The sequence below is a fragment of the Orcinus orca genome, chromosome 13 (assembly GCF_937001465.1).
Source record: "Orcinus orca chromosome 13, mOrcOrc1.1, whole genome shotgun sequence".
Taxonomy (NCBI): Eukaryota; Metazoa; Chordata; class Mammalia; order Artiodactyla; family Delphinidae; genus Orcinus; species Orcinus orca.
In genome coordinates, this window is record NC_064571.1 from 73,149,007 (window position 1) to 73,170,680 (window position 21,674).

Consider the following 21,674-nt stretch of genomic DNA (forward strand, 5'->3'; position numbering starts at 1 on the left):
AAAAAGTAAAAAGAAACAGATGGAATTAATTTTAATAATTATTTTTACTTAACCCAGCCTCATCTAAAATATTATCATTTCAAGGTGTAATCGGTATAATAATTTTTGTACTGATGCATTATTTTACATTCTAGGATGTTTCTACTGGGTCTTTGAAATCCGGTGTATATTTTACACTTGCAGCTCTTCTCTGTTTGGACTGGCCGTGGTTCAGGTGCTCAGTAGTCACATGTCGCTAATGGCTGCTGTATTGGACAGTGCAGGTGTGGAGGATGGCAGAGGGGTGTATTCTATCCACAAACCCTAATTCCTCAGTTCGCAAAAGATTCACTCTCCTCTCAAAACAGAGGGTTCTATGGTCAAATAAGTGTTGGGAACTCTGGGTTCACTCAAATTAAATGTTTCTTTAGAGCAGGGTTGCTCAGAGCATAGTATGCGGATGTGCCTTGTGACCCTGGCAGAGAAATGCAAAGCCAGATTCGTTCGACCTTGCAGGTCAGGAATGCCAGGAACACATTATAGTATTTGCTGGATTGGGGGGACCAGAGGGCCTGGAGGCAGGCAGAGGCAGAAATGCAGAAGGAAACACCAGGAAGAAGAGAGTGACAGAGGCTGAGGGAGAGACTCGAGTGTTGGAAGCAGCAGCTCATCACAGGTGTCAGGGCTCTGGGCAGGTGCAGGAGGATGCCAGCTCCCAAGGGGGTCTCTGCATTTGGCGATGCTCAAGGTCATCGTTACCTTCACAAGAGCAGTGTCAGTGGAGTGGTGGGAGAGAAACCAGAGTATCTTAAGTTGGAGAAGTGACAGAGAGAGCTGTGGGCGGGGGGAATGAGTGTCAGACCCCTCTACTGTCAGACATTTGGCAGTGAGACTAGAGACAGGTGTTTGTGGAGGGAGCAGGGTTGCAGGAAGGGTGCTTGTTTGTTTTACATATTGTGGTAGGAGGGACACATAACCATGTTCATGGACTAGAGGGACCAGTGAACACTGAAGATGGAAGTGTGAAGGGCAGGGAAGTGTCCTGCAGGAGGGGGCGGGTTAGGGATGCTGGCTTTAGAAGAAGTAGGATCCCCTCACCCCCTGACACGGGAAGGAAGTACAGGGATGAGTGAGCAGGAAGATGGGGCTGGAAGTAGAAGGGGCATCATGCCTTTTTTTTTTTTCCCCTGATGTCAGAGGTGAGAGCATCTGAAAGTGGGGATAGGGGTCAGGTTGGAAACTTGGAGAATAAAAATTTAAGAACCATTGTAATGAAATGCAGAGGTGTCAGCTAGGGTTGGAGTACAAGGATTGTCCCACATTCATCCTGATGAAGCTAATGTCGTGTACGTCCCAGCCTCAGAAACGATAAACTACCTGAGACTTTTCCTATTATCCCAAGATACTGAATAGATAGGCCAATACTTGTGAGTTTTAACATCAATCATCGATTCCCAAAGTGTGATATCCCGGTGGTGCACAACACAATGGCCCACAAAATAGTGCCCAGGAGGACTCGAATTATTTTAATAGTTATATGTTTATGGTAGTTACTATTAGAAGAAACATAACCATCACATCAAACCCATGATTTCATAGACATTTAGCTCAAACATGAAAAAAAATACTACATAAATAATAGTAGAGATACTATGTGGATGTGGCCGAATGTGAAGGACCGAGATTTGTAAACCACTAGCAAAGAGCTAGGGCAACCTTAGAGACTGCTGCGATTGCCCCACCAGCGTCAGCTGGATGGCCACGTGGTCAGCGACATTCCCCATCAGGCGTCGGCCTCGGCATCCAGCCGCCTGGCTGCACACAGCCGGGTCAGGCAGGGGCCTGTGTTAGCCTTGCTCATCCCTAGCTCTCGCTCATTCCTGCAGGTCTCCTTGGCAGAACAGGACGGAACACAGTCCCCAGAAAAGCTGGATAAGTCTGAACATGAGTGGCACTGCGATTTCATCTTGGTAGCACCAAACGCGACTTTTGCCTTATTCAATTTTTGTTTGACTGTGGGAGTAATTTTTTTTAAAGCTGTCGGCAGCATGTGCAGAAAATAGAACAGTTGTCTGTCTTCGTGAGGACTCTCTGAAAGCCCAAATCTATACAAAATACATAAAAAATCAAAAACAGTCACGAAGAGAAGCCCCCACTTAAAAGGCCAGTCTGATCCTGGCGTTTTCCGCCTCTGTGGCTCTGCGCCTTTGTCCCCGTGCAGGGCGTCTGCCTCGGTCCGAACACTGCGGGCTGCGGAGGCCCCGCAGGGCCGGCCCTGCTCCTGTGTCCTCTGCTCCCCAGACCTTCGTGTTGCCTCCCCATCGCTCCCGCTTCGGACGTGCACTGCTACCGCCTCATGTTGTCCCTTGCTGGGCACCTACCTGCTTTTTCTTTTTGCCTGAGGAAGGGCTTTCTGAGGCGTTTCCCCTCCCACTGGGCCTTCGGCAGGCCCTCAGCTTCTTATTGAATGACTCTGGGTTAACGTCACTTCCCAGTGTGACAGTGAGCTCAGCTCCCATGTGCCTGTACATTGATCCGAAGTGACTATGGTACTTCTCACTCTGATGCCATGCGAGATGGCTGGGGGCTGCCCTCAAAGCCCCCGTGGCTGCAGTGTACCCCAAACCACCAGTTCTTTGTTCCAGTGGGTTAAGACAGTGCTCTTGCTGGGAACTGCTGGGCCCTGGAGACTTCAGGTTTCCTAACTGAGCACTTAACTTTGAGAAATCTAGAGAAGTGTTTCTCAAACATTTTTTAAACAGTGGCTCACAGTAAGGAATACATTTTACATCCTCAAATACATACCTAACTAAAAATTTTCACAGTACAATACTGACAGATCCTGTGTACGTGGTATTTATTTTGTTTTGTTTTTGTTTTAAAAAATCGATAGAATGGCCCACCAATAGCTCATGACCTGCAGTTTGGAAAACACTGGTCTCCAGCATTTGAGTCACTTAATCGTTACAGTGCTTTGAAAATGTCTCAGGATGGTGAGAATAGCACAGATTCTTCACAGGGCTCCCTCCGCACAGTTCTGGTTTCTTTGAGGCCATTTCTGAAAATCCTTCATTCTGTCATTACTTATTTGGAAAAGAAATTGGGACCATACCGAGCATTGCAGGCGTTGCAACCAGTTACAGGTGTTGCTAATTTGCGGCTCTGGCGCTCTGGAGTGGCTGGTGGTTAATCCCGCTTCCGCAGGTGTGCGCTGTTCGCCCAAGTCCCAGGGCCCTTTGGCAGGCCACGTGGTTCTTTCCCGGCAACATTTGTAAACCCCGTGTATCTGACGGTTCATGTCTGTTTTCTCCGAAGAAGATTAAAATAATATTTTGAAACTCTAGCCTGCTTTTCCACAGGGTGTGCAGATCTCCAAACCCTGGACACCATGCAGCCAGTGGAGAGGAAAAGGCAGGGCTACATCCATGAGCTGATGGAGACTGAGGAGCGGTACGTGGATGACCTTCAGCTCGTCGTGGAGGTGAGGGCGCCGCGGGCGCCGCCGGTTGCTCAGGGGGTGGGGCCTCGTAGCGAGGTATCACCTTTGACGAGTGAATTCTCAGGCAGTGACGGGAGTGCTCACACCCTCAGAATGCTTCCTCTGACCCTTGGAGAGGCCCTGAAGATCTCAAGTCGGCTCTTTCTCCAGATTAGGTAATTCAGAGTGAAGAGAGAGAAAAGGCACTCAGTGCCTCAGTCGGATGTGGCAGAGGCCCCATCAGGAAAGACCAGGGCACGGAGTCGGTGGGAAGGCTCTCCAGCAAATGTATCTGCCTCAGATTTTTCTCTGACGATGTCTGCACCGCTCTTCTGGCACCTGATGCTTTCATAAAGTTTAATGATTTCCAGAGGAATTGTGAGGCAGTGGGGGTGTTCACCTAACCTTTATGTCAGTTTGGAAAACCAAACAGTGTACTGTAAAATAGCTCCCAAATCTCATATATTTACTGTGTTGTGACTATTAATATTGCCAGCGACCCCGAAGCAGACAACGGCCGTTAGAGTGGCACTTTTAAATGGTTCGCGTTTGAGCAAAGTAAGATTTTATACTTTTATTATGCTTTTGTTTCCATGGCTTTCAGTTCCCACAAAAATTTGTCAAGGCCCTCAGATGAAACCAGTTTAAAAAAACTTAAAGAGAACAGGTGTCCCCACTCAGGCCCAACAGGTGCACTGTTTACGTGGTCGTGACCTGGAGAAGACACGGTGCAGAAGCTGAGTCCTGCATCTGCCCCAGCAAGGCCTTTCCCCGATTCATTCTCTCCCCTGAATTCGGGCTGGGATCTCAGACATGGCACACTTGCTCCTCTCAGACGTTCACTGTCCTGCACTTCTCGGTTGATAACGTCTATCTTCCCCCAGGCTGTGAGCTCCTGAGGGCAGAGACTGTGTGTCCTTCGTCCTACACCCCAAACGTAGCCTGGCCCTTTACAGGCCTTCCCAACAGGACTGGATTTATGTGTGGCTAGGTGTGTTTATGTCTGTCTGCACTTCTCTCACCAGGATGGATGGCCTGTAAGAAAAGCCCATCTTTTTGATTAACCCCTACAAGTGTCAGCCCTGCTGCCGGTCAGATTCCAGTCCTAAGTGGTTGTAAATGGGTGTGGAGAACCGCTCTGACTAGCACAGAAGGTGAACGGGGGCCAGGTGCTTTCCCCATCTCAGGCCAGCCTCTTAACCACGTGGGCTTGGTTATTCTCACTCAGCGCACCTCACAAGACACTCTGAGGGGTGAGGCATCATGTTGGGGTCAGGGGGTTAGGGGAAAAAGCACTGCCCACAGGCAAGGGCTTCTCATTACCGTTGCCGTGGAGGGCCCCAGAGGACCCAGCCATCTCATGCTCTGCTTACCTCACTGAGGCTGGCACAAAGCAGGCAGATAGAGCGAATAAACAGTAACCTAAATTAATCAGCGAGTGAAAGAACCGACATCAGACGCTTTCCCTGTCCTCCAGGAGCAGCCTCAGAGCAGGTCGACCTTGTTTCCAGGGCTCTCTCTCACAGGGGTGTCCAGACATCTTCAGTCTGATTCTGGAACCGTAGAGGTTTAGAGACGTTAGTTCATAGCACTTTTATCTGAGTTCTCTGAATCCAGGTTCAATTCAGTGCAGTAAGTAAACATTAATTTAGAACAGTTTCAGCGGAGGGTAATGTCATGTGTATTTTGGAGAGATTTCACATGAGAAGAGTTGTCTCAGATGACTTCACCATTTCCTTAAGGCTTTTAAAGTCATTCCCTAGTTGTTTAGTGGAAACTTGAACTTAGAATCAAAAAGTTGTTTTAGTTCTGGCTCCTCCACGTTCTAGCTTTGTGACCTTGAGCAAATTACTGTCTCAGCTTTTATTTCTTCGTGGGTCAATTGGGAATAACAGTACCTGACTCAGCATGACCTACATCATCTATGAAGTTAATTGAGAAACCCACGCACACACGTGTGCATGTACGCACACACAGGCATATGCATGTATGTGCATATCAGAACTTTGTGAAACCTTAAGTGCTACGGATTACCAAAGTTTTATCATTTAACCCCTGAAATCCACATGTGCTTGGTGGCCAGTCTTGAGGATAGGATAAGGCATCACTCTTTCTTCTGGTGCACTTCTCACAAACTGCTTCCAGACCCCTGAGGTGCTCAGCCTGACAACGGTCATGCTCCCTCAGTTCTGCAGCCTCTTCCAGTGTGTGGGTGCTTTATGCCCATGGTTTATTTAACCTGTGTAACACCCTGAGGAGGTAGGTATGAGAATCTCCTCTCCTTGATGAGACTGCTGGATTCAGTCCTTAAAATCAGCCCTGATAGGAGACGAAATAGCAAAAAGTAGGGAAATTTTGCAATTTAACAGTCACAATATGTTTATTTAAAAGTGCCATGATCTTCCTAGTTTAGTGTATGAAGATAATGTTTTGTTTTGTTTTTTGCGGTACGCGGGCCTCTCACTGCTGTGGCCTCTCCCGTTGCGGAGCACAGGTTCCGGACGCGCAGGCTCAGCGGCCATGGCTCACGGGCCCAGCCGCTCCGCGGCATGTGGGATCTTCCCGGACCGGGGCACGAACCCCTGTCCCCTGCATCGGCAGGCAGACTCTCAACCACTGGGCCACCAGGGCAGCCCGAAGATAATGTGTTATTTAGACCACACAGCCTGTGTACTGCACTTGAGCTGACTTCTTTCCCTTGTGTTCTGAATTTAGGTTTTTCAGAAACGAATGGCAGAACCAGGTTTTCTCACTGAAGGAGAAACGGCCTTGATCTTTGTTAACTGGAAGGAGCTCATCATGTCGAACACGAAGCTGCTGAAGTGAGTCGTGAGCATCACCTGTCGTTGCAGCAGACGCCCCCAGCCGCAGGGCTGAGACTCATACCTAACTCTCTGCAGCCAGGGCTGCTTAGCAAAGAACTTTCACTGTTTTCTATTCCCTCGGGCTTTTTTTAAAAAATATAAATTTATTTATTTTATTTTTGGCTGCGTTGGGTCTTGGTTGCTGCGCACGGGCTTTCTCTAGTTGCGGTGAGCAGGGGCTGCTCTTCATTGCGGTGCACGGGCTTCTCACTGCAGTGGCTTCTCCTGCTGCAGAGCCTGGGCTCTAGGCGCGCGGGCTTCAGTAGTTGCGGTGCACGGGCTTAATAGTTGTGGCTCGCGGGCTCTAGAGCACAGGCTCAGTAGTTGTGGCGCGCGGGCTTAGTTGCTCCGTGGCATGTGGGATCTTCCCGGACCAGGGCTCAAACCCATGTCCCCTGCATTGGCAGGTGGATTCTTAACCACGTCACCACCAGGGAAGTCCCTCCCTCAGGCTTTTAATTTTATCATCATTTTATGAAATGCTCTCTAACTCTGAAATGCATAATTATTGAAGTAAAGAAATATAACAAAGAAAATATTTGATTAAGCAAAGGAAAAATTAAATCATTAAACAAACAATATATCAACATATGGTTCCAAAATATACTTGACTCTGCATCAGATAGAGTCAGGAGAGAAGCTGCAGCTCATGGCCTAGACGTAACTGGCTGGTCTGGCACTCTCCTAAGTCCAGTGTGAAATTACGTTGCCTGTGGTGATTTTCTGTCCCTTACGCCTGTGAGGACAGGCTCCTGTGGGTAGGCATGAGCAGTCCCAGCGCTTGCTGCCTCTCTGCCCTCCTTGGGGCTCAGCAGCTTTCTGGGAACGATGCCGCCTCCACACGTGGCCTCTGTGGGCTCCTGCTCCCTTTTTTCCCTTACAGAGGGTGGAAATTTCTTTCTTCTTGGTTCAACTGAAAACAAGTTAAAAATTTTTCAAAAGGAACTTTGCTAAGATACTAAGCTGAATCCAAAACAATTCCAAAGACCTAGGAACACCCAAGTGCACACACTTCATTTTCTTCTTCTTTCTAGCAGCTCACCCAGGTTGGCTGGGCGGGCAGGGCTTTAAGCCCTCGCTGCCTCCTCCTCCTGACTTTTCCCTCACGATGCCAGAGCTTTTTAGGTAACTCACTGGTTGTCATTACCGTTAGTCTCGCAAGGTATTCATCCTTCATTTGCGAAGCACATTCAGTTAGAAATGGGAAGTGAGAGTGTGTGTTGGTTGCAGGGCCTTGCGAGTACGGAAGAAGACCGGGGGTGAGAAGATGCCCGTGCAGATGATTGGGGACATCCTGGCAGCTGAGCTGTCCCACATGCAGGCTTACATCCGGTTCTGCAGCTGTCAGCTGAATGGAGCAGCTCTTTTACAGCAGAAGACAGATGAACACGCAGACTTCAAAGAATTTTTAAAGGTAACTCCATTCTGGGAATGTAGGCAGGTCAGCCTTGTTCTGAGCCAGGAGGCAGGGGTGTATGGCGGCATGGTGGGGAATCTCAGCAGTGGAGAAGGCCACCTCCATCACCTTCCAAAGGAAAGACAGATATGGCAAAGAATTTTCTGACTGCTTTGAGTTGCCTTTCATGTTGAATTGATTTTTCTTGGCACTGGGACCATGATTTTGCCCATCTTTAATAGCAGAGTGTTTTTTTAAGCCTACTTACATAAATCAGCTACTTTATACTCCAGAAAAGTCCAGAATGTCACTTTCTTAATTTTGTAAATTGTATTTATTTTATACCCATCTTATTCCAGAAGGAATATAAACTAGCTTACTTAAACGTATAAAATGCAACAAGATAAAATAAAATTTAAAATAAGTGGATGGGGAGTTCCCTGGTGGTCCAGTGGTTAGGATTTGGTGCTTTCACTGCCGTGGCCCGGGTTCAATCCCTGATCGGGGAACAGAGATCCCACAAGCTGCATGGTGTGGCCAAAAAAAAAGTGTATGAATAAAATGGGACAAAAGGAAATGAGAGTAGGAAAGAAAATGGTGACACCAGGAATTAGGATAATAAATAAAAAGCGCATCTGTGATCCTATATATATACAAGAAGTGTACGCAGCTGTCTTAAAACCTCCCAGAAACCAATGAGAAGACAGAAAACAATTGGTTCCATGATGCCATGGTCATAAATTAAAAACAAGCAGCTGGTAAGGAGAAGTAATGCTAGAACTGTACTCAGAAAGTACACTATGTGTATATTCACTGTATATAACATAATGAGTCGGCAACAACCTTACAGTGATACATCAGTGAGCTTCATATGTCCGGTTATATCATAATAGAAAATCACATTTTGATAAGTCATTTTTATTGATGTTGTTCAGTAATAGAAATATTACTAAACATGTTAAAATGGTGAGGGAAATGAAAGAAAAATCTGTTTTCTTGGTTTTTTTGCATTTTTTGTTGTTGTGAAGTACTTTATATTGGGATATATTATACAGCCACAGTAGTACTTTATGGGAAAGTGCATAATTTTAATATTTTTATTATCAGAAAAGAATGGAAAAATCAGCATAAAATATAAGATACATAGGCAGAGGATAAAATTCTAAGAGGAAAATAGAGGAAGTAATAAAGATAAAAGCACAAATGATATCAATATGTCTGCAAACAAGTACAGTGAAAAGAACTGATAAAATATAACTCCACTAAATCTAATAGAAAAAGAGGGAAAAAACACAAGTAAAAACAAGAATAGATACAAAGTTATTTCTTAAAAGTGTATGCAATTCAAAATATATGCTAATAAATATGAAAACATTAACAAAACTTGTAGTTTTCTATTAAAGTTTGAAAACTGATTCAATAAGAGTAGAACATCTAGAGAGAGTCAGGCTTGTGCCATCTTGCCCCCACCGTCTGTGCCCAGCCACCCTTTCCCTTTAGACACTCTCAGCCCCCCACCCGCCCCTTTCCAAGCATGTCCCGGGCCACCGCCGCCAAAACCGCACCATCTCTACCCGCACATTCTCTATGCAGGACGTGCAGCCAGGTCTACAAGTATTCTTAGAGCAGAGATGAGCTATCTGGAATAAAGCCAGCAAGTGACCTGTCCATTTAAGCCATAGATGAATAATACTGCAGCCAGCCCAATGTCTACTGCCACTTCAAGTAGTGGAAGAAGTACAGGGAAGTCTATAAGCTTTGCAGCAGAATTGGAGAGTATGATGTTTTTGCTTACAGATTAAAAACTTGAACATAGACCTGAAACCGTAAAACTCCTATAAGAAAAAAAAAAAAAACTCCTTTAAGAAAACATAGGTGGTTTTCTCTAGGTGATTCTAGGAGGCCTCTTCATGAAATGGCAGTTTTGGTAGAAGATGTAGTACACACTCAGTTAATTTACATCCAGTGTGGCTGACAGGGTCTTGGTGCTCTGGCCTGGTGTCAGGCCTGAGCCTCCAAGGTGGGAGAGCCGAGTTCAGGACATTGTACCACCAAAGACCTCTCAGCCCCATGTAATATCAATTGGTGAGAGCTCTCCCAGAGATCTTCGTCTCAACACTAAGACCCAGCTCCACTTAACAGCCAGCAAGCTCCAGTGCTGGACGCTTCATGCCAAACAACTAGCAAGACAGGAACACAGCCCCACCCATTAGCAGAGAGGCTGCCTAAAGTCATTCTAAGTTCACAGACACCGCAAAACACACTGCCACATGCAGCCCCATCCACCAGAAAGACAAGATTCAGCCCCACCCACCAGAACACAGGCACCAGTCCCCTCCATCAGGAAGCCTACACAAGCCACTGACCCAACCTCACCCACTGGGGGCAGACACCAAAAACAACAGGAACAACGAACCTGCAGCCTGTGAAAAGGAGACCCCAAACACAGTAAGTTAAGCAAAATGAGAAGACAGAGAAATATGCAGCAGACGAAGTAGCAAAGTAAAAGTCCACCAGACGAAACAAATGAAGAGGAAATAGGAAGTCTACCTGAAAAAGAATTCAGAGTAATGATAGTAAAGATGATCCAAAATCTTGGAAACAGAGAAAATACAAGAAACGTTTAACAAGGACCTAGGAGAACTAAAGAGCAAACAAACAATGATGAACAATACAATAAGTGAAATTAAAAATTCTCTAGAAGGAATCAGTAGCTGAATAACTGAGGCTGTAGAACGGATAAGGGACCTGGAAGATAAAATAGTGGAAATAACTACCGCAGAGCAGAATAAAGAAAAAAGAATGAAAAGAATTGAGGACAGTCTCAGAGACCTCTGGGACAACATTAAACGCACCAACATTCAAATTATAGGGGTCCCAGAAGAAGAAGAGAAAAAGGGTCTGAGAAAATATTTGAAGAGATTATAGTTGAAAACTTCCCTAACATGGGAAAGGAAATAGTCAAGTCCGGGAAGTGCAGAGTCCCATACAGGATAAATCCAAGGAGAAACATGCCATGACACATATTAATCAAACTATCAAAACTTGAATACAAAGAAAAAATATTAAAAGCAGCAAGGGAAAAGCAACAAATAACTAACAAGGGAATCCCCATAAGGTTAACAACTGATCTTTCAGCAGAAACTCTGCAAGCCAGAAGGGAGTGACAGGACATATTTAAAGTGATGAAAGGGAAAAACCTACAACCAAGATTACTCTACCCAGCAAGGATCTCATTCAGATTCGACGGAGAAATTAAAACCTTTACAGACAAGCAAAAGCTAAGAGAATTCAGCACCACCAAACCAGATTTACAACAAATGCTAAAGGAACTTCTCTAGGGAGGGAACACAAGAGAAGGAAAAAACCTACAAAAACAAACCCAAAACAATTAAGAAAATGGTAATAGGAACATACATATCGATAATGATGTTAAATGTAAATGGATTAAATGCTCCAACCAAAAGACATAGACTGGCTGAATGGATACAAAAACAAGACCCATATATATGCTGTCTACAAGAGACCCACTTCAGACCTAGGGACGCATACAGACTGAAAGTCTGGGATGGAAAAAGATATTCCATGCAAATGGAAATCAAAAGAAAGCTGGAGTAGCAGTTCTCATATCAGATAAAATAGACTTTAAAATAAAAACTATTACAAGAGACAAAGAAGGACACTACATAATGATCAAGGGATCAATCCAAGAAGAAGATACAATTGTACATATTTATGCACCCAACATAGGAGCACCTCAATACATAAGGCAAATGCTAAAAGCCATAAAAGGGGAAATCGACAGTAACACAATAATAGTAGGGGATTTAACACCCCACTTTCACCAATGGACAGATCATCCAAAATGAAAATAAATAAGGAAACACAAACTTTAAATGACACATTAGACAAGATGGACTCAATTGATATTTATTGGACATTCCCTCCAAAAACAACAGAATACACTTTCTTCTCAAGTGCTCATGGAACATTCTCCAGGATAGATCATATCTTGGGTCACAAATCAAGCCTTGGTAAATTTAAGAAAATTGCAATTGTATCAAGTATCTTTTCCAACCACAACGCTATGAGACTAGATATCAATTACAGGAAAAAAAAACTGTAAAAAATACAAATACATGGAGGCTAAACAATACGCTACTAAATAACCAAGAGATCACTGAAGAAATCAAAAACTACCTAGAAACACCGTCCTCAGGCTGACCATGGTGGACATTTTGAGGGCAGCTGATCCGCAACCTGTGTGCCCCGCACCACTTCCTGTGGAAGCTTGAGCCAGCCGTGTAGCTTTCTCCCTTTGTCTCATAACCATGTCCACCAATGAGAATTCTAATTCACCAGCTGCCCGCCTTAACAGATTCAAGAACAAGGGGAAAGACAGTACAGAAATGAGGCAGCACTGAATAGAGGTTAATGTGGAGTTCCGGAAAGCTAAGAAGTATGACCAGATGCTGAAAAGGAGAAACGTCAGCTCTTTTCCAGATGATGCTGCTTCTCCACTGCAGGAAAACCACAACAACCAGGGCACTGTAAATTGGTCTGTTGATGACATTGTCAAAGGCATAAATAGCAACAATTTGGAAAGCCAGCTCCAAGCTACTCAAGCTGCTAGGAAACTGCTTTCTAGGGAAAAACAGCCCCCCACAGACAGCATAATCTGGGCTGGTTTGATTCCAAAATTGTGTCCTTCTTGGGCAGAACTGATTGCAGTCCCATTCAGTTTGAATCTGCTTGGGCCTCACTAACATTGCTTCCAGGACATCAGAACAGACCAAGGCTGTGGTAGATGGAGGTGCTATCCCAGCATTCATTTCTCTGTTGGCATCTCCCCATGCTTACTTCAGTGAACAAGCTGTATGGGCTCTAGGAAACATTGCAGGTGATGGCTCAGTTTTCCGAGACTTGGTTATCAAGTATGGTGCAGTTGACCCACTGTTGGCACTTTTGGCGGTTCCTGATACGTCATTTTTAGCATGTGGTTACTTACATAATCTTACCTGGACACTTTCAAATCTTTGTCACAACAAGAATCCTGCACACCCCCTTAGATGCTGTTGAGCAAATTCTTCCTACTTTAGTTCATCTCCTGCATCACGATGATCCAGAAGTTTTAGCTGATACCTGCTGGGCTATTTCCTACCTTACCAATGGTCCAAATGAATGGATTGAAATGGTTGTGAAAACTGGGGTTGTACCCCCACTTGTGAAGCTTTTAGGAGCTACTGAATTGCCAATTGTGATTCCCACGCTAAGAGCCATAGGGAATATTGTCACTGGGACAGATGAACAGACTCAGGTTGTAATGGATGCAGGAGCACTTGCCATCTTTCCCAGCCTGCTAACAAACTCCAAAACTAATATTCAGAAGGAAGCTATGTGGACAATATCAAACATCACGGCTGGCTGCCAGGACAAGATATAACGAGTTGTAAATCATGGATTAGTCCCATTCCTTGTTGGCATTCTTTCTAAGGCAGACTTTAAGACACAAAAGGAAGCTGTATGGGCTGTGACCAACTATACAAGTGGCGGAACAGTTGAGCAGATTGTATACCTTGTTCATTGTGGCATAATAGAACCATTGATGAACCTCCTAACTGCAAAAGGCAACAGAATTATTCTGGTTATCCTGGATGCCATTTCAAATATCTTTCAGGCTGCTGAGAAACTAGGTGAAACTGAGAAACTTAATATAATGATTGAAGAATGTGGAGGTTTGGACAAAATTGAAGCTCTACAAAACCATGAAAATGAGTCTGTGTACAAAGCTTCATTAAATTTGATTGAGAAGTATTTCTCTGTGGAAGAAGAGGAAGATCAAAATTGTGCCAGAAACTACCTCTGAAGGGTATACATTCCAAGTTCAGGATGGCACTGCTGGGACCTTCAGCTTTTAGATTGTACCTCTGAGGCATAAAGTTGTTCGTTGTGTACTATGTTTGGTAGAAGTTTCTCTTACTGTTTCTCTACTAAGAACTCTTTTTACATGTGGTTTGTTATTGTAGCACTTTTTACAAAGAAACTATGCTTGAACAGTTCCAAGCTGTACATACTGTATGAAGCTTCTCCTCTCAATGGGTTTCTTATTTCTATGTGGGATTTCATATCTTGCAGTGTCCTGTAAATAAAGATTAAATTCCACCCTTTTCTTTACTTCAAAAAAAAAATTACCTAGAAACAAATGACAGTGAAAACTCGATGACCCAAAACCTATGGGATGCAGCAAAAGCAGTTCTAAGAGGGAAGTTTATAGCAATACAATCCTACCTCAAGAAAAAAGAAAAATCTCAAATGAACAACCTAACCTTACACCTAAGAAGAACAACAAAAAAATCCCAAAGTTAGCAGAAGGAAAGAAATCATAAAGCTCAGATCAGAAATCAATGAAAAAGAAATGAAGGAAACAGTAGCAAAGATCAATAAAACTAAAAGCTGGTTCTTTGGGAAGATAAACATAATTGATAAACCATTAGCCAGACTCATCAAGAAAAAAAGGGAGAAGACTCAAATCAACAGAATTAGAAATGAAAAAGGGGCTTCCCTGGTGGCGCAGTGGTTGAGAGTCCGCCTGCCGATGCAGGAGACACAGGTTCGTGCCCCGGTCCGGGAAGATCCCACATACCACGGAGCAGCTGGGCCCAGGAGCCATGGCCGCTGAGCCTGTGCGTCTGGAGCCTGTGCTCCGCAGCGGGAGAGGCCACAACTGTAAGAGGCCCGTGTACCGCAACAAAAAAAAAAAATGAAATTGAGCTATTTTGTGGTGAGATGGATGGACCTAGAGCCTGTCATACAGAGTGAAGTAAGTCAGAAAAACAAATACTGTATGCTAACACATAATATGGAATCTAAAAAAACAAAAATGGTTCTGACAAACCTAGGGGCAGGACAGGAATAAAGACACAGACGTAGATAATGGACTTGAGCACGTGGGAAGGGGAAGGGGAAGGGGAAGCTGGGACAAAGTGAGAGAGTGGCATGGACATATATACACTACCAAATGTAAAATAGATAGCTAGTGGGACGCAGCTGCATAGCACAGGGAGATCAGCTCTGTGCTTTATGACCACCTAGAGGGGTGGGATATGGAGGGTGGGAGGGAGACACAAGAGGGAGGAGACATGGGGATATATGTATACATATAGCTGATTCACTTTGTTATACAGCAGAAACTAACACAACATTGTAAAGTTAACTATACTCCAATAAAGATGTTAAAAAAAAAAAAAAGAAAATCTGAAGATAATATTAAACAAGCGAAAAAACTGAGTAACCTATCCCAAAAAAGGAGATAGTTTCACTTGATGGATTTAATGGTGAATTCTTTACAACAATAAAGGAATAGATTATTTTATTTTATATAAACTGTTAACAGATCCCAGAAAAAAATAGAAAGCCTACCTAATTCATTATATAAGACAAAAGTGACTCTAATGCCAAGGCCCATTTTTGTATTTGTGTTTAATTACAAAAATGAAAAAAAAAGTTATAACCCAATACCTTTTATAAATATAGTTGTTAAAATCTTAATTAAAATAACAGTGAATAAAATTAAGCATTACATGAAAAGAAGAGTCTGTCATAACCAAATAGGATCAATTCCAAGAGGCAACACAGTTTCATGCTCAGAACAAGACAGCCTTCAGAACTGGACTGCTCGGGCTGAAATTCCAGCCCCATCATGGTCCACTGTGTGACCAGGGCAAGTTTCTTAACATTTGGTGCCTTAAGTCCCCTCATCTCTCACCTGGAGATAATCAGATAATACTTTTAAAGTACTTTAGCACAGAGACCAGCACATAGTAAGCATTCAATAAATGCTAATTTTATTTATTTAGCTTATGATGATCTCAGGGATGTAAAAATGGTTCAGTATAAGGCACTGAGGACAGAACCCTTCAGTTGGTGGGAGGCAAGGTGTTGCCTAGAAATGAACTAGAAGAAACATAGAAAGAAACCAAGGTCACAGAAACAAACATTAATCAGAATAATTACATAAATGTGGAATTATGAGTATATGTGAACATTTTAAAATAATAGTAGAATTAAATATAGGACATTTACCTTCTAAAGCATAGTAAAAGATTTAAAATTTTTTCAAATAGTGATAAAAATAGGAATTAAAAAAATAGGATGTAAATAGGATGACAGTGTCACCACAATTGTAACAATAGCAAAAATAAATAAAAAGTGTTTAGTCTCATAATGAAAGGCGTGGTGTTGATTACATTAAAAAGCAGATCTAACAAGCTGTGTTCTAAAATGTTACTTTTTAAAAAGACTCAAAATATAGAAATAAATACCATGAAGATGCTTATCTTAGAAACATATATATATATATATCCAAAAACAAAAGGAGGGGGTAATTTTAATATCCCATAGTGGGAAATGATTAGGTAAATTATAGTAAATGTATTATTTTTCAGTCCTTAAAATGATCATACTAGAGTACTAGCTACTCTGTTAGGTCCTGTACTAGTCCTAGGAGTAGAAGCAAATAAATGTGGTCCTTGGCATCCTGGAGTTAACAGTCTGGGTGGGAGTTATAGAGACACCCTCCTATGTGATGCCTCTACCTGTGTTACCCAGTCCAGATGTGGCATGATGATAAAGGAAGCCTCGGGGGCTTGAGAAGGATCACTGAAAAGGAGGGGAGGCATGAAGAAGGGGAGAGCCTGGACTGGAGGAGGCTAATCTGAGTCTTCAGAGATGAATATGAATTAGCCAAGTGAAGGAAGAGCAGAAAGGACATTGTGAGCCTGGCTCATAGCAGGTGCTCAGTAAATGTATTGTTATGAATGAAGCAGGGTGATGAGCAGGCAGAGATGGGGGAGATCAAGAGCTACTTAGAAGACAGACTGGCATCAGTGGTAACTCCTAGGTATGTGCGGGGGAAGGTGAGTGGGTGAAGAATGGTGCTACCAACTCTGATAGGAATAGGGGTAGAAGAGGATGCTTTTATGAGGGAAGACGAGGACTTCACTTGCGGGTATGCTGAGGTATTGAGGTGCCTTTGGGACATCCAGGTGAGATGGAGAGTAATTTGGCAAGTGTAGAGCTCCACAGCTGGTCTGGTCACACTGTGGGGCTCAGTCGTGTGGGATCTTGGGCAGAGGAGAGGAAAGGAGTGAGGAAGACTGAGAGGGTCAGTGGGCTGGGAAGACAGTCTGGTTCCGGAAGCAATGGGAGGGAGGGATCGCACAGGCTGTCAGACGCACCTAAGAAAGAACTGAAAGCATCCACTGGCTTTGGCGCATGAAGTGGGATATTCCTGCTGTTAACCTGATACGTATCATTTTGGATCCTGAGTTTTTAAAAGAAGTTAGAAATCTAAAAGGTGGTCAAAGTCAGGAGAATAGCCAATGTTTCCTTGTTTTCCTCAGGCTATGATTTCCTCACAAGCCTCTCAATTATTTTGCAGAGGCTGGCATCTGACCCTCGATGTAAAGGAATGCCCCTTTCCAGCTTCCTGCTGAAGCCCATGCAGAGGATCACCCGCTACCCCCTCCTCATCAGAAGTGTAAGTGCCCAGCTGGGAAAAGCAGGACCCTTTGAGGTTCACAGAGGCTGATAGGGAGCCTCCAGATACACCAGCCACCCACCACGTGGTCCGACTATACTGTCTGGTGGACCAGGCACCGTGTGTGTGTGCGCGCGCACACGCCCATGGACACACATGCAGTCTGAAAGGATAAATCCTTGAAGTGGGCAAATAAAAGAGGTATCCATGGTCATTTGGGTTACCTGTCCTCCCCCTTCCCAGGAAGCTCCCTGGCCTCTCGGGGTCATGAGTGTATTTTGTCTAGGCAGGGCAACGCCCTCTAGGTCTCCAGCTGTGGAAAGAGTCCACAGTTAGTATGACCTTGGGGTCCAGTCTTCCAGCTGAGATCTGAATTCATCTACCAACTGAATGTGTAACCTAGACATCCCAGCAGTCTCCAACTCAGTGTCCTAGACAGCTCATCATCGTCCCCTGGCTGTATCCTACCTCAGCTGGCTGACTACACAGTCCCTCTAAAATTCCATTCATCTTTTTGACACAAACAATGTTGGCCTCTCGAGCTGATACGCCTTCTAAGGAGAAGGCAGACTTTCAAAGGATTATTCCACAGGTAATCATTGAGGTAATTTTAATCATCTTACAAAGAAAAACAGTAGAAATAATATAAGACTGTTGCTTTTATTATGCCTTGATCTCTGGTTTGTAAGCCATGTTAACTCAATATAGACCTTATGTTACAGAATTAATGTCACAGTTCTGATACCAAATGGACCCGTTAATATACATTAATCCACAGTCCCTTACCTGAAATATTTGGGGCCAGATGTGTTTCAGAATTCAGAATGTAATTCAAATGCTGTATATTACATGACACCCCAACAAGCCTGGGCAGCACCGATAAGCAACACATTAATAGTCCTACAGAGAAATTCATGAATAATCACTATAAGTAGACATAAAAAGTTCATCTCTTCAGTTTAGGTCAAGTTTTGCCACTAAATGAGTAATGAAAACAGCTTTAGGCTTCCAGAGCTTTTTCGTATCTTGGAACTATAAATGAAGCACAGGAGTCGTCTACTGATGGGCCTGCTAATTTCCAGAGGGACCACACAAATTTGCATTCTCTATCCCTTTACCTTTGGAACATTAGCGTGAAGTCACTTCTCAGTGAAATGAATGCATTTTCCTACATGCTGACAACATGGTTTTATTGTGTTTTTTCCGTGGCAGGGGATTCATTGCTTTCAGCAGATTTCTCAGAAGGATCAGTGACCCCCAAAATATAATGAAATGTTGCTATTCAGCAAGTTAACATACTTACCAAAGGCGCAGGCAGTTTATACTGGAGGGTTCACCCTAAAGGCACATGGCTTGTTACTGGGGGAAGTAGGGACGCACCCTTACACATACAGCCTATCCCCAGACCCAGCTAGAGGGCCACCAGAGACCCACAGGGCACTTGGTCCATGTAGCGCTTGGCCCACCCTCTTGTCACTGAGTCACCTGTCTCCCCGAGTACTCGGGGGCCCTGAGCCTCTCAAGGGTAAATGACTGTCTTGCCCACTATTGTATTTCCAGCGCCCAGCACCCGGATGGCAGGGCAGGTGGAAGACGTAAGACATCCCACATGACACAGCCCCCTCTCTTCCAGATTCTGGAGAACACCCCAGAAAATCACGTAGACCACTCCTCTCTGAAGCTGGCCCTCGAGCGGGCAGAGGAGCTCTGCTCGCAAGTTAATGAAGGAGTTCGGGAGAAGGAAAATTCAGACCGACTGGAGTGGATCCAGACTCACGTGCAGTGTGAAGGTCTCGCGGAGGTGAGGCCTGTGGGGCTGAGCTGGGTGCCGCCAGGCAGGCTCTGGGTGGGGAGCCAGGTTCGTGCCTTCCCCTAGTGTAGACAGTGTGTGCCTCAGCTCAGCCCATGCAGACTCACCCTCCTGCCCATTCTTGGGTTGTCATCTTCCTTTCTCATAAAGAGAGATGTTTTGAGTTCTTTGAATTCAGCCGGGAGAATCAGTATTCTGTGGTTTTGTAAGTAATTATTTTCACTATGCCAGTTTGAACTTTGAAGAGAAATAAATGTAAGGATCTTCTGTGCAAAAGTGAATGATTACAGCCACACTCCCACCTAGAAGGTCTACCGCACCTCCCTCAGGTCCAGGGCGCTGGCCTCGCCAGGGGTGCTGGGAGTTACAAAGTGACAGTTTCTTTCTCTTTAAGCAACTTGTTTTCAACTCCCTCACCAACTGCCTGGGACCCCGCAAGCTCCTGCACAGCGGAAAGCTGTACAAGACCAAGAGCAACAAGGAGCTGCACGGGTTCCTCTTCAATGACTTCCTGCTTCTCACCTACATGGTCAAGCAGTTTGCTGTTTCCTCGGGCTCCGAGAAACTTTTCAGCTCTAAGTCCAACGCTCAATTCAAAATGTATAAAATGGTAAGTGTCACATTCCTGGCAGTAGCATCAAGAGCACAACGAGGTGTTTGCTTTACTTTAAGGACCTCCTTCCCAGCCTGAGCCTTTCCTGTCCTCATGGGACTCTCTCCACCTGCCTCCAGACGGCTCACGCTTCCTTTGTCACTTCCCAGGGAAGAAGCCTAGTGTGGCTGGGCCTTCACTGCCCTCTGACAGCCACCAGCTGGATTCCAGCTATGGATTCCAGCTTCCTTCGCAGCAAACACGATGTGTGATCCCACCTCCGTCCACATTCAGCATCAGGTCTCTCCGTAAAACCAAGGCTGACGGGAAGGGTCAAGTGTCAGTGCCTGGAGGAGAGACCCTGTCACGTGAGCTGTCAAAGACACTCGGTGCTCCTGTCCCCACTTTAGTAACATCTGATCTACCCTAGATATTTACTTTCATGACACAGAGGCAGTTTCTTTTCTCCTAAGTAAAGGACTCTGGAAGCTAGACCCCTCTACTTCTCAACAAGGCTCTTCAGAACAGACAATTCTGGACGTAGGAGGGTGGAGTGTTCTGACCCATTTCACAGCCTGTGTTTTGGCCCTAATTCTTTCAGCCCATTTTCCTGAATGAAGCCTTGGTGAAACTGCCCACAGACCCTTCCAGCGATGAGCCTGTCTTCCACATTTCTCACATTGACCGGGTCTACACCCTCCGAACAGACAACATTAATGAGAGGTCAGTCCTGACCACGTGTGACCTGCCTTGAGGCCTAGGAGAAAGCCTGACCTCTCCCTCCGCCATAAACCCACCTCCAGCCCGTGCTCACACCCTACTAATTCCTCCTCCACCACAGTCCCACTGGCAGGCCTTGGTTTAGATGTGCCAGGTTACCGCAAACGCCTCTAACACACTTTCCTGCTTCCAGCCTCTCCTTGGGATCTTCCGAAGTGGGAGAGCCAACACCTCACTTCCTACTGCAGTCCCTCAGGGACAGTCTGTGCTCCTTCGCCTGCTCTCTGAGGCTGTCCCGTGCCTCTGGGTCTCAGTCCCATCCCTGCACTCCCGCCGGATTGTCTGCCCTCCCCCACTGCCCTCCCCCACTGCCCTCTGCATGGGTGCCTTCTTCCCTCCCTGCCTGGCCAGCTACACGTCCTGTCCTCTGGGTGTAGCTCCTCCTCCGCTGCGTGCACAGCTCTCTGCAATAGAACCTGTCATTTGTCGTGCTGAGCTGCCATTGCATCTTCCATCTCTGTGCGCCCAGCACCTGACAAGTGCTTGGTGCCGTCAAGAACTTTCTAGAAATTCTCAGCTTGATCCTCAATTAGCAAACAAGTCCTTCAGTTGAATTACTGTGAAGTCTATGATTGGGAACTTCTCAAAGCCAAGGTTAGCAAGCACAGAGCTCTGGGGCTCCTGGTGGACCTGTGAGCCGTGTGCGAAGTCTGCCCGATGGCACTCTGCTTCTCCTCCAGGACGGCCTGGGTCCAGAAGATCAAGGCGGCATCTGAGCAGTACATCGACACCGAAAAGAAGAAACGGGAGAAGGCTTATCAAGGTAGTTGGGGGGGGGGGGGGGCGGTGCCTGAGAGGGTTGGAACCAGCCACCAGGGGACCCTGGGCACTGGGCGGGGTCCCAGCTTCAGGGCACAGGCTGCTGCTCCTGCAGTGAGGGGATAAACAGGGACAGCCTGAAAGACCAGACTTGCCGCGGGCAAGCTCGGCAGAGCCCGCTCGGCCTCCCACAGCCGTTTCAAACCTCCTGGGGGCCTCCCTGAGCCCCCCCCCCCCACTGTCCCCTACATAGACGGGGGTCATCCAGTGCGAGCCCTGGGACCTCCCTTCTCTCTGTGGCAAGGTCTCTGTCCCTCCTCCCCACACACACTCTTCACTCTTGTTTCCAGGAAGAGGGGTCTGTCCTTTGCATAACCAGCCCTGCCTCTGCTTGGTCCATTTTGCTCCATCAAACTTCACTTCTACAGCCCGTTTCCCCTCTGCTCCTCCCCCACCCAGCCTCTACCCCACCCCTCCT

General features: G+C 45.4%; 1 protein-coding gene and 1 pseudogene across 13 annotated transcripts in view; both read left to right on the plus strand.

The window, feature by feature from the left end:
* The window catches only part of ITSN2 (intersectin 2), a 162,014-nt gene that overhangs the window by 136,093 nt on the left and 4,247 nt on the right, over nucleotides 1–21,674 (plus strand). For 11 of the 13 annotated variants that reach the window (XM_033425280.2, XM_033425278.2, XM_033425285.2 and 8 more), the window contains 8 exons: nucleotides 3,339–3,460; nucleotides 6,173–6,279; nucleotides 7,552–7,735; nucleotides 17,157–17,255; nucleotides 18,889–19,056; nucleotides 19,460–19,675; nucleotides 20,259–20,380; nucleotides 21,118–21,200. In XM_033425280.2, coding sequence (XP_033281171.1) covers nucleotides 3,339–3,460; nucleotides 6,173–6,279; nucleotides 7,552–7,735; nucleotides 17,157–17,255; nucleotides 18,889–19,056; nucleotides 19,460–19,675; nucleotides 20,259–20,380; nucleotides 21,118–21,200 — 1,101 coding nt within the window. Of the gene's footprint in view, nucleotides 1–3,338; nucleotides 3,461–6,172; nucleotides 6,280–7,551; nucleotides 7,736–17,156; nucleotides 17,256–18,888; nucleotides 19,057–19,459; nucleotides 19,676–19,827; nucleotides 20,405–21,117; nucleotides 21,201–21,674 lie in introns of those variants that run through there. The other 2 variants (XR_007470728.1, XM_033425288.2) reach the window with 2 other exon arrangements.
* LOC125960752 (importin subunit alpha-1-like) lies at nucleotides 7,742–14,568 on the plus strand (annotated as a pseudogene).